At 35.9% G+C, this 12,856-nt stretch overlaps 1 protein-coding gene across 1 annotated transcript; it reads right to left on the bottom strand.

The window, feature by feature from the left end:
- Window positions 1-11,735: 11,735 nt before the first annotated feature.
- Window positions 11,736-12,608, bottom strand: LOC133297370 (uncharacterized). Its single transcript, XM_061496493.1, has 3 exons — window positions 12,243-12,608; window positions 11,897-12,104; window positions 11,736-11,845 (listed from the first exon to the last, which is right to left on the bottom strand). The coding sequence occupies exons 1-3, from the start codon at window positions 12,606-12,608 to the stop codon at window positions 11,736-11,738; spliced, it is 684 nt and encodes a 227-aa protein (XP_061352477.1).
- Between the last annotated feature and the right edge of the window lie 248 nt (window positions 12,609-12,856).

The following is a 12,856-nucleotide window of genomic DNA, read 5'->3' as shown; positions in this document are numbered from 1 at the left end:
GGATCTTTTCGCGAAAAACTTCATCTGATCGAGTGTGTCTCCATGGGGAGCACCGATCATCTTTGTTAAGAAGAAAGATGGGACCATGCGATTGTGCACCGACTACAGACAATTGAACAAGGTGACAATCAAGAACAAGTATCCCCTCCCCCGTATTGATGATCTTTTGGATCAACTTAAGGGTGCTTGCGTGTATTCCAAGATTGATCTTCGATCCGAATACCATCAGATCCGGTTAAGCCGGAGAATGTTCCCAAGACTTCGAGATTCGGTCATTATGAGTATTTGGTGATTCCGTTTGGACTCACTAATGCACCAACCGTATTCATGGTTTACATGAACCGTATTTTTTAGCCATACTTGGATTAGTTTGTGATCATCTTCATTGTCGATATTCTTATTTACTCCAAGAATGAGGAGGAGCATGCAGAGCACTTGAGGATTGTGTTACAGGTGCTTAGGGAGAAAAAGTTTTATGCTAAGCCTTCAAAGTGTGAGTTTTGGCTCAAGTCGGTGAAATTTCTTGGGCATGTGATTTCTGCAGAAGGAGTTGCAGTAGATCCAAACAAGATTGAGACAGTGCTGAATTGGGAGAGATCCAAAACAGTTACAGAAGTAAGGAGTTTCTTGGGTTTGGCAGGTTACTATAGGAGGTTCATTGAGAGATTCTCCAAGATGATATTTCCACTAACTCGCCTTACCCGAAAGGAGACTCCATTTGTGTGGACTCATGAGTGTGAGGAATACTTTCAGGAGTTGAAGGAGAGATTGACCACTGCACCAGTGTTGATCTTTCCTGATCGTGCTGAGCAGATTGAGCGATACTGTGACGCCTCTAAGAAGGGGTCGGGCTGTGTGTTGAGGCAGACTGGTAGAGTTATTGCTTATGCTTCGAGGCAGTTGAAGCCTCATGAGGAGAACTACCCGACTCATGATTTGGAGTTTGGTGCTATTGTTTTTGCTTTTAAGATTTGGAGGCATTACTTGTATGGTATGAAGTTCGCAGTGTTCAGCGATCATAAGAGTTTAAAGTACCTGTTTGACCAGAAAGAGATGAACATGAGACAAAGAAGATCGATGGAATATCTAAAGGACTACGACTTTGAGTTGAAGTACCACCCAGGCAAGGCCAATGTGGTAGCCGATGCTTTGAGTCAAAAATCTGTGAGTCTATCCAGTTTGATGATTGGTGACTTTGATGTGATTGAGAAGTTCCGAGACTTGACAGTGACCTCTTTGTTTGGGTGTGCACTTCTGGAGATGGAAACTGTGAGAGTTGAAAATGAGCTGATGGAGAAGATCAAAGAGGCACAGGTGCAAAGGGAGTGCTTGACTATGTGAAGAACCAAGACGGTGTGTCTTGGAGTGATGAGGGATTATTGATGTTCCAGAAAAGGATTGTCATTCCTAGAGGTCCATTGACTGAGGAGGTGATGTCAGAGGCTCATAAAGGCCAATTCACTATCCACCCTGGGCTACAAAGATGTACCAAGATTTGAAGAGGAATTTCTGTTGGCCGGGCATGAAAAAGGACATAGCGGTGTATGTGTCCAAGTGTTTGATATGCCAGAAAGTGAAGATTGAACACTAGAAGCCGTCTGGTAAGCTTCAACCTCTTGAGATTCCGCAATGGAAGTGGGAGAGAGAGAGCATTTCCATGGATTTCATTGTGGGGTTGCCAAGGACTCAGGCTGGTTATGACTCTATATGGGTCATTGTGGACAGATTAACTAAATCTGCTCACTTTCTTTCAGTGAAGACGAGTTTTACCACCGAGCAGCTGACTAGTTTGTATGTTAGAGAGATTATGAAGCTTCATGGGGTGCCTGTGAGTATCATTAGTGATAGGGACTCGAAGTTTACGTCTCGATTTTGGGAGGCATTTCAGAGTTCCTTGGGGACACAGTTGAGGCTAAGTACAACCTACCATCCTCAGACAGATGGCCAGACTGAGCGGACAATACAGACACTGGAAGATATGTTGAGAGCTTGCACTCTAGAGAAAGGCTTAGCTTGGGATCAGTATCTTCCCTTGATTGAGTTCTCATACAACAACAGTTTTCATGCTAGCCTGAGCATGGCTTCTTACGAGGCATTGTATGGTAGGAGATGTCAGACTTCTACTTGTTGGGCAGAGGTTGGAGATCGGGAACTGTTCAGACTTGATTTTGTGAAGGATAATACGGAGCAAGTTAAAATGATCAGAGAAAAATTGAAGCAAGCTCAAGACCGGCAGAAGAGCTACTACGATGCCAGGCATAGGCCATTGGAGTTCAATGAAGGTGAACATGTGTTTGTAAGATTATCTCCGGTCACGGGTGTTGGGCGAGCTCTCGGAGTGAGGAAGCTTAGCCTTAGATTTATTGGGCCTTATCAGATTCTTGGTAGGGTAGGGCCCGTTGCCTACCGGCTTGCCTTACTTCCAAACTTAGCCAACCTCCATGATGTTTTTCATGTGTCACAGTTACGAAAGTATATTGCGGATCTATCACATGTTGTGCAACCAGATGAGGTGGAAATACGGGAGAACCTCAAGACTCCCGTAGGACCACTGAAGATTTTGGATCATGGAGAGAAGAAGCTTAGGAGCAGGGTTATTCCTATGGTCAAGGTGCAATGGGAAGGAAGAACCCCCGAGGAATGCACTTGGGAGCGGAAGGACGAGCTTCTCCGACAATACCCCGAGTTCAGGGATACATATGTCTCTAATTTTGCGGACAAAATTCTTAAAAGGTGGGGTGTAATATAATACCTGCCCCGCTTAATTAGGAAATAAAATAATAAAGTGATGAGATTAAATAAATAGTCCCATAGTTGACCTTAGAAAATTATAGAAAGATCAGAATAATTAATGTAGAACCATTTACCTGTAGAAAAGTGTAATTGCTGGGTATCGCGCGATATAAATGCGTACCGGAAGAGTGACCCGAAAAAGGGAAATAAATATATAAACATTCTTGGAAAAATATCTAAGCTAATAATACGAAATTTTAGAGAAAAATAAAGAACGGAGCTATGAGAACTAATACTGCTGTGTGGTAAAAGCGCGTATTGGTGAAGTATCTCAGAAAAATAAAATAAAAATATGAAAATTCTAGAAAAATATCTAGGTTAAGAATATAAAATTTTAGAGTTAAACGAGGAGCAGGACTAATTAAACTAATATTGCTAGTTTAACTTAAGTGACAATATAAATAGAAAAAGGGATCAAAATCCTAGGTTTTTTAAGAAACTTAGCGGCTGATTGTGCCTTCCATTTGAAGTTTTCTTGGGGTCTTAGCTTTCTCTCTTTGATGAATTTTTTTGCCGTCAAAATTTTTTGCCGTCAAAGTTTTTTGATTACGAAAATGTTTCCGTCGAAAACTTTCGCCAAAATTTGAAATCTGTAAAGAATTTTGATGAAATTTTTTGCCGTCATAATTTTTTGATGACGAAAATATTTCCGTCGAAAATTTTCGCCGAAATTTGAAATCTGTAAAGAATTTTGATGAAATTTTTTGCCGTCAAAATTATTTGATGACGAAAATGTTTCCGTCGAAAACTTTCGCCAAAATTTGAAATCTGTAAAGAATTTTGATGAAATTTTTTACCGTTGAAATTTTTTGCCCTCAAAATTTTTTGATGACGAAAATATTTCCGTCAAAAACTTTCGCCGAAATTTGAAATCTGTATAGAATTTTAATGAAATTTTTTGCCGTCGAAATTTTTTTATGGAAATGTGTTTCATCGAAATTTTCAAAGGAAATTGTTTTGGGAAAAATGTTTCATTTGAAACTTTCGACGAAATTTAGATTCTCTAAAGAATTTAGACAAAATATTTTTTCTGTCAAAATTTCTTATCGAAATATTTTTGTCAAAAAAATTTACGAATTTTTTTTACAGAAATGTGTTCCGTTGAAAATTTTGATGGATATATTCTTTATCAAAAAACTTGACGAATATATTTAGTCGAGAATTTTTGATAGAAATGTGTTTCGCTAAAAATTTTGACGAAATTTTTTTATGTCAAAAAGTTTAACGAAAATATTTTCGTCGAAAACTTTCACCGAAATTTGAAATCTGTAAAGAATTTTGATGAAAATGTGTTTCGTCGAAAGTTTTTATGAATATATTTTTTTGTGAAATATTTTGACGAAATTTAGATTCCGTAAAAATATTTGACAAAAAAAATATTCCGTCAAATTTTTTTACCGATATGTTTTTACTCATAAATTTTGATTAAAATATTTTTCGTCAAAATTTTTTGTGAAAGTTTTTATGAAAATATTTTCCATAAAAATTTTGACGTAATTGTTTTACGTTAAAACTTTTCTTTTAATGTAATTGTGATTTTGTTTTTTCACATAATGGGTATGGGTCAAGTTTTGGGTCAGTGGGTTAATATTAAAACGAGTCAGGTCTAAAACTGACCCAAATAAAAGTGGGTCAGTGTTTAAACCAGTTCAAAAAATATGGATATTTATGGGTCGGGTCAAGGTCGGATCAAGGGCAGGGCAAGTGAACCAGTTTTTTTGCACACCCCTATATATATATATATATATATATATATATATATATATTATTGTGGCTATTTATATATATTTTTAAGATAATAATCATCTAAAATTAAATAAGTTAAATGGTACGTCTTAGAAAGGATCTCTAGGTTCGAAATGAAAAGAAAATAATATCCGATTGCCTTGGAATTTTAGAATATGTATATTGATACTGTGATGGTCATTGAACCAGATTTGTGAGTGCATTGGATTCTATTTGTGGTGTGGACCCTTGTCTTACTGATGTTTCTTTTTAGAAATCTCACCCCGTCTGTGGCACATTTTCAGGTTCAGATAGTTATATGGAGGACCCTAGAGGCAAGAGGCCAGAGATATTTAGTTGATATTATGCTTGCATGGAGATTTACTTTTTTTATGTATATGACTTATGCTGAGACTTGATGCTGTTACGTTTTAATCAGACTTGGTTATTTATATTTGTGTGAGCAGGGGATTGTCCCTGCCACTTGAGATAGTATTTAATGTTGAGACTTGAGTTATGTAATAATGTATCAGTACATTGTCATGGCTACTTAATGTAGTACTATGACTTGGTATTTTTATATTAGTTGAGGTTATACAGTACATGAGCTGGGATTACATACAGGTTTAGTACTAAAATTTCTTTTTTAGCACATTGAGGTTTAATATTAAGAGAAAGTCTAGCCTAGCCTAGCCTATTTACACCCCTAATTATCAGTCCTTAGAACTTTGACTTTCTTATCAGTCTCATTCTCTACAAGGGTCTTCCAGTTCTTGAAGCTATCAAAGGCTTGATCTTTTTGCTTCAAGAACATGGTCCATGCTCTTCTAGAGTATGAATCCACAACCAAAAGGAAGTAATGGAAACCAGAAAGAGAAGGGGGACATTATGTGATCCCCATAAATCAAAGTGTATGTAATCAATGATTGGTTTAGAAAAATTTGAAGAGCTAGAAAAAGGAAACTTATGTGTTTTTCCCAAAACAATTTTCATAAAAATCAACACAAGTTACTTTCCTAGAACTTATAATGTCTTGTTTACATAACTCAGACAGACCCTGATTGCTGATATGACCCATTCTCTTATGCCAGAGAACATATTCATCATCCTTGGCTACCGTTATACAGCTTTTAGATGAGATAGCATGGCCCTGTAATATGTACAGGCCATTAATCAACCTTTCTTTCATTAAAACTTGATTACCCTTAGGCTTTGTTTGGGAGTTGGTTTTAGGAGGGGAAGGAATTGAAATGGAGGGTTTTAGAAAGCCCTTCCCTTATTTGTGAGTTTAAAAAAAAAAAAGAGGAAGAAATTCGAGATTTTTACTAAACCCTCCGAAATCCTCCTTCTTCTTAAAATTAAAGTTTACCCAATTTGGGGGGTTTAGGGGGAAAAAAATTAAAAATTACTTATCCACCCTTAGCAGTAAAAAGTGAAAACTACATAAATATGAATCATTTTTAAATGTGGCATTATTAGAAAATTCTCAAATATCGAAAAAATTTATCGTCGAAAAATATTTTGTAAAAAAATAGTGATAATTTTTTTGATGAAAATCATATACGTAAAAAAATTTCCGTCAAAACTAAAGACGAAACCAGATTTTTCCCTAAAAATCACTGACATAAATTTTTACGGAAAAAAATTCAATCAAAATTATTGATAAAATCTAAATTCCGTCAAAACTTTCAATGAAAATATTTTCGTCCAAAATTTTGACGAAACACATTTCCATCGAAAAGTTTCGACGTAAAACAATTACGTCAAATTTTTTTACGGAAAATATTTCCTTCAAAATTTGTAACTAAAAACATTTGCTGTAAAATATTTTGACGAAATTTTTTTTTGTCAAAATTCTTTATGGAATCTAAATTTCGTCAAAATATTTCACAAAAAAACATAAATATCAAAAATTTTGACGAAAAATATTTCCATCAAAATTTTTAACGAAACACATTTCCATCGAAATTTTTTGACGAAAAAAATTTCATCAAATTTCTTTACAGAAATTAAATTTTGTCGAAAATTTTCGACATAAACAATTTCGTTAAACTTTTAGACAAAAAAAATTTCTAATCAAAATTTTTTGACGAAAATTATTTCTGTCAATTTTTTTGATAAAACATATCCATCAAAATTTTCAACAGAACACATTTCTGTCAAAAAAATTTGACAGATAATATTTTCGTAAAAAATTTTGACGAAAAATGTTTCGATAAAAAATTTTGACGAATAAAATATTCTGTCAAAATTCTTTATAGAATCTAAATTTCGTCAAAAGTTTCGAATTAAACATTTTCCTTAAAAATTTTGACAAAATAATTTCCGTCGAAATTTTTGTGAGAACACATTTCCATCGAAATTTTGACCAAAAAAAACATTCCATCAAATTTTTTGACGTAATTCTTTTTTCGTTTGCAACATTTGACAGAGAAAATCATTTTCGTCAAAACTTTTGACGAGAACTAAATTTCGTCAAAACTTTTGATATAAAATTTATTTTTGTGAAAATTTTTACCCGAGAAAAAATTTTGTCGTCTTTCGACGTAAAGTAATCTGACGAAAAAATAATTTTGTGACGAAATTTTCATTGTTTGCAACGTAGAAATTTCATTGAAAATATGATCTTTTTTAATATTGTGAGAAGTACATAAATAATTTTGTTAGAAATTTTAAGTTTAATTTAATTTGTAAAATATAATAATTATATTTATTTTAAAAATTTGGTAAAATGGTAAAAATATCTCATTAACCCTCTATTATCCTCTCTTACCATTTTTTAATTCCCAAACAAGGGAAGAGAATACTCTTCAATTGTCTTCCCTTCCTCCCCCTCCCTCCCTACTGGATTCTCTTCTTTTCCTTCCCCTCCTAACTCCCAAACAAAGCCTTAAGAACAGTGAGTGAGCCTTGCTCACTCTTGAATAGCAGCCCACTTGAGTCAAGCATGCCAAGAGAAATTAAATTTCTCCTCAAGTTAGGGACATACCTCATTTCTTTGAGGATTTTGTGGCTATCATCAACCATTTGGAACTTAACAGCCCCAATCCCTTCTATTTGACAGACCTAGTCATTCCCATATATGGACCTTTCCACCCTTTTGGAACCTTAGACCACCAAGCCACTCCTTCCTAGGTGTCATGTGAAAAGTGCAACCTGAATCCATGACCCACTCAGCCTCAAAGCCTTTATTAGACACCATAAGGACTTCAGCACCCTCACACCCACTAAGTAAATTTGCAAACTCGATTTTACTTACTGCCTTAGAAGCCTTTTTGGTGTTTTCAGGGCAATTCTTCTTTATATGCCCTTCTTTATGACATAACCAGCAGGTAAATTTACCTTTTGGTTTCTCTTTACTTTTATTACTTTGTGTGTTCTGGTTAGGTTGGGATACCTTATTGTTTCCCTTCTGATGCTTCCCGGCAAGTATACCGATCGCACAAGTAATATAATGATAAAAAAAGTTTGTCTCCACAGGGATTGTGATCGTATATCAAATAATCGTCCTTTCAAGAATGGAAGAGTTCAAATAGTTTGTGACAAATATTGTCGATTTGTGTAAAACTGAAAACTGAAAATAAAGACTTGTTTTTTGTCTTTTTGTTATGAGAAATAAAACAATAAAAATGAGAATTGATTTGTGAAAATATGAAAAAAGCATTGTAGCTAGAGTGCACTCATCATACGATCCTCACTTCTTACTTTGGATTGATTTAAAAATACTTATTTATATAAATACTCAGATAATTATCATCTAGAATTAATTAGTTAAATTCCAATCCCTTGGAAATTTAACACTTTAACCTTAATTGGAATCCTAATCCCTTGGTAATCCCTCATGAAAATTAAGCAATGAACACGATAAATAAAGCATCTACAATTAACATACGTCTATTCCTAGTACGCATATGAATTGTTATCCTACCCCCTTTCAAGGTCAAAATCCCAATATTCCTATCTAGAGTTCTAACCCTCAATCTATTATCAACTATTAGATTGATCAAGTTTATCAAAGAGAATAGAAATTACGCACAGAGTAAGATAAAGAAATTTATATAAACGAGTAAAATTAAACCAATCCGTCGTAACAAGGGTTCACATAAGGGTTGTGACCCTAACTACAATAAAAATAAACTAGCCAACCATTATCATGGCTAAATATTCAATATGCATAAAACCTGGTAAATTACAAGAAGAAGAAGATGAAATAGCTCCTTGCAAGACTCTCCCTGAGCACCACCGTCGTCTCTGGTCTTTGGAATAGGATTCGATCTTTTGCTTCTGTCACGAGGGTCATATTTATAAGCCTCGCTTCTTTCTTCCAAAATTGCCTTTCAGAAAACACGGTGTATCTTTCCCGCAAACCGGCGCCAGTTGGCGCCAGTGTGGTGCTAACTCGCGCCACGCTTCTGTCAATTTGTAAAAGTCGGACAAGCCTCCTCGGTAACTGGCGCCACTTGGCGCCATTTTGAAGCCATCTTACGCCATAAATTGGCGCCACTTTGTGCCACTTTGGCGCCATCTTGCTTCACTTTTGGCGCCACCTTGCTTCATTTTTGGCACTAAGTTGCACCATGCTACTGTCAAATTGTGAAATTCTCAAGAAACTGGCACTAGTTGGTGCCATTGTGGCGCCACTTGCAAAGCTCCGGTGTAGAGTTCGTAAACTGGCGCTGGTTCCCGCCAGTGTGGTGCCGGTCCGCGCCATGTTGCTGGAATTTGTACTATGCTACACCCATGCGGACTCGCGTCAACAGGCTTTTTATAATTTTGTAATTTTCACTTCTTTTACCTGTATAAACACAACCAATAGGTGAGAAATATCATTAACATAGAAAGAATCAATATAATAAGCAAATATGTATTTAAATTGCTCTTTTATGACTCAGTTCTTATCAATTTTAACTTAGAAAACTACACCTGCCAGAGGCACATCAAATCATTTCCAGATTTAAACGTTGCTGTCCCCAGCAATGTACAAGACTCAATCCAGGACCTATTTAATTAATCCAACATAACAATCCATAGACATTCTCAGACACAATATGCCGTGCATGCCTGACCCAATATCATAAACTCCCAATAATGTCATCAGCTTCTTAAAGATACAAGTCTACATTGATTACCCCTCACACAGATAAATAATGTCCACTCAACGCTCAATGTTTATGGGTATCATGAGTACTCAATCAATCGCAGCTATAATACTACCATAGGCTTGATCATATTCTCAAAAATTCTTAAAAGTGAAGAATCAAACACATGCATCAATTGATCAAAATAACTTCACAGGTTGTAACTTGGCCGGGGTAACAGGTAGGAATATATGGACAGTAGCTCAAACAACAATGAGATTGAAAACTGATATTATTTCACTTTAACACATTCAACTCAATTGTTTTGCTCCACTAACATTCCCACAGAATTTCGGGAATTAATTCCTTTCAGCCACCTTTTATTTACATTCACCTTTTTTCTTTTTCTTGCTTTTTCCTTTTTCCCCTTTTGTTTTAAGGGCACAGATGAAATTTTACCTCCCCTAATTACTTGACCTATGTGGAGCTTACCTCAATTTCTTTGTTTTATTTTTAACACATCAGTAATTCAATCTCAATTAAGGTAAGTCACTTGGATATAGGCTAAGCCATCAATCAGGCCACAAGTCATTCATCAACAAAATAAGTTCAGGCTCAAGGGGCTAGTAATGGAAAGATTTCATACAAGTGAATTATTTTGGCCAATAGCTAACAAGAACAAAATGCCTTTATCATATTAACCAATGCATGCATAACAGAGAAACAGATCAAGTTCTAGAGTGTTACAACAGTGAGGTCTCTTAACAAGAAAATTCAGTGTTTAAGCTCAAACCTCACAACTATGGTATCAATATAGACTCAAGAAAATTGACTTCAGACATTATCAGTATTTTACAACATCAGTTCAGACAAACGAGCAATTATGTAATCCAATTATACCTATGCAATGTCATGCCAGAATGCCATACCATATACTTCCAAAATTTCAGTCAGGCACATTAACTAGATAAGCACATTTAAACCTGAGAATTGCTTGAAAAACATATCACTATTTTTTTTTAAAGATAAAGATAAAGAGAAACACAAAATACTCACTAAAATAAAATAAAGACAATAAAAGAGTTTATAATATCTCCCCTGATAAAAGAAGTGCAGTTCCAAGGTGCTTTCCAAAAGCCTCACCATTCCCAGATTTAAAGAATTGTTGTCCCCAACAATAATCAACCAAAAGATGGATGATAAACCTGCACCATGGAACAAACTGTGGTATATAGGATAACTATAATGCACACAATAAAGCATCAGAGTGTTTGGGAAATATACTAACTTAAAACAGCAAAGTGACCATAACATCAACCTATGGTCATAATAAAACAGCAAAAAGTACTAAAAGAAAAATAAACTAATATACAATAAATCTCCAACAGCAAGGAGATTTAATCAATCCTCTATGTCATCCCCCTCAGAAGCATGGGATGACTCAACAAATAGAGGATCTGGTGGTTCTGGATGCATCAGTGCATGAGACCACCATTTCCAGATTTGATTCTAACCGTGAATCCATGTGAGGAGCTCTTTGAAGTATTGGTTTTTCTGAGAGATAGAATCTTGGTGTCTCTTGTCAAAGATTCTCCTTTTTGTGGCCTTCAACCTCCGGTGGTCCGCACACATCTTCCAACCAGTATGAAAGAGTTTCACCATTTCCTTTTTCATTACCTTCTTCATTATAGGATGATTCCTCCCTTGAGGTTTCCTCACATTTTTGTCATCATCTTTATTAAGAATTTTGTGAGTACGGGAAGAGGGATCTTTATCTTTCAAATCAGAAATAGACCACCCTATGGCAGTCCCATGTTCCTTCAATACTTCAATCACCGCCTCCTTATTACCCAAGAAGGTATATTGCAGAGTTTCAGGAAGCTCCTTCAACTCTATTTTTGGGGCACCATCTTCTTTGTCAGAATCTTTCTTCTCAAGAACTTTAAACACAACATTTTCTTCTTCCTTAAAAGGAAAAATATCTCGCGCCTCTAGTTCTTCCTCAAGCTCTTGAATAGAAGATTTCTCTTCTTCCACCACTTCTTCTAAAGCATCAAGTCTGAAACAATCACCTTCATCAGAAGCTTGTCTCATAGAATCAAAGACATTGATGGTGATAGTCTCATCATTCATCCTTAACTAGAGTTTCCCTTGTGCAACATCAATCATAGCCCGAGCAGTAGCCAGGAAAGGTCTACCCAACAACAGAGGCATTTCAGTACCCTCTTCCATATCCAACACTACAAAATCTGCTGGGAAGATGAACTTGTCCACTTTAACAAGAACATCTTCAACAATACCACTCGGTTTCCTTAAAGGTTTATCAGCAAGTTGCAAGGAAATCTTAGTAGGCTTGAGCTCAGAGGTTCCCAAAGATTTATACACAGATAAGGGCATCAAATTTATACTTTCCCCAAGATCACACAAAGCTTTGCCAACATTTTTGTTACCAATGACAATAGGAATGTTAAAACTCCCTGGATCACGATGCTTACGAGGAAACTTTTTCTGTATAATAGCACTTCACTCTTCAGTAAGTGCAACAGTTTGGCATTCCTGCAGCTTATGTTTTCTTGATAACAAGTCCTTCATGAACTTGGCATAATTGGGCATGTTAGCCAAAGCTTCAGCAAAAGGTATGTTTACATGCAACTTCTTGAAGATATCAAGAAATCTTGCATATTGATGCTTTTGAGCATCTTTCTTGAATCGTTCTGGATAAGGTGCCATGGCTTTCACATATTCCGGATTCAGCTCAAATTTCTTCTTTTCAGCAATAATTGGTAGCTCCTCTTCTTTACCCTTCTGAACAGGTTTCTCAACATCAGAAGGAATCACCACCTCTTTTTCTGGCTCCTCAACCGTCTTAAGCTTCTTATCAGCTTCCACATTTGTGTTTGACTTTTCTGGAGCTGCTACCACTTTACCACTTCTGGTTGTGATAGCCATACAATCCTCCTTGGGATTAGTAACTGTATTGCTAGGGAAAGTACCTGGAGTTCTGTCAGCCATTTGTTTAGCCAGCTGGCCAATTTGATTCTCCAAATTTCTGATAGAAGCATGTGTGTTCTTGGTATTGGCTCTAGTCTCTTCCATGAAAGCATTAGACTGTTGAGCCATTTGTCCAACTAACCTCTCCAAATCAGAAGGTTCCTTGGTTTGGATTGGTGGAGGCTGTAGATAATTATTAGAACTATAGTCAAAACCACCTCCTTGAATCTTCCGTTGATAATTACTACCTCCATGAGCAAAATTCTGAC

Source organism: Gastrolobium bilobum, unplaced genomic scaffold (genome assembly GCF_033153095.1).
Source record: "Gastrolobium bilobum isolate Gb01-03AN ecotype WA unplaced genomic scaffold, APGP_CSIRO_Gbil_v1 utg2108, whole genome shotgun sequence".
Taxonomy (NCBI): Eukaryota; Viridiplantae; Streptophyta; class Magnoliopsida; order Fabales; family Fabaceae; genus Gastrolobium; species Gastrolobium bilobum.
This window is presented reverse-complemented; position numbering and strand designations above follow the sequence as displayed.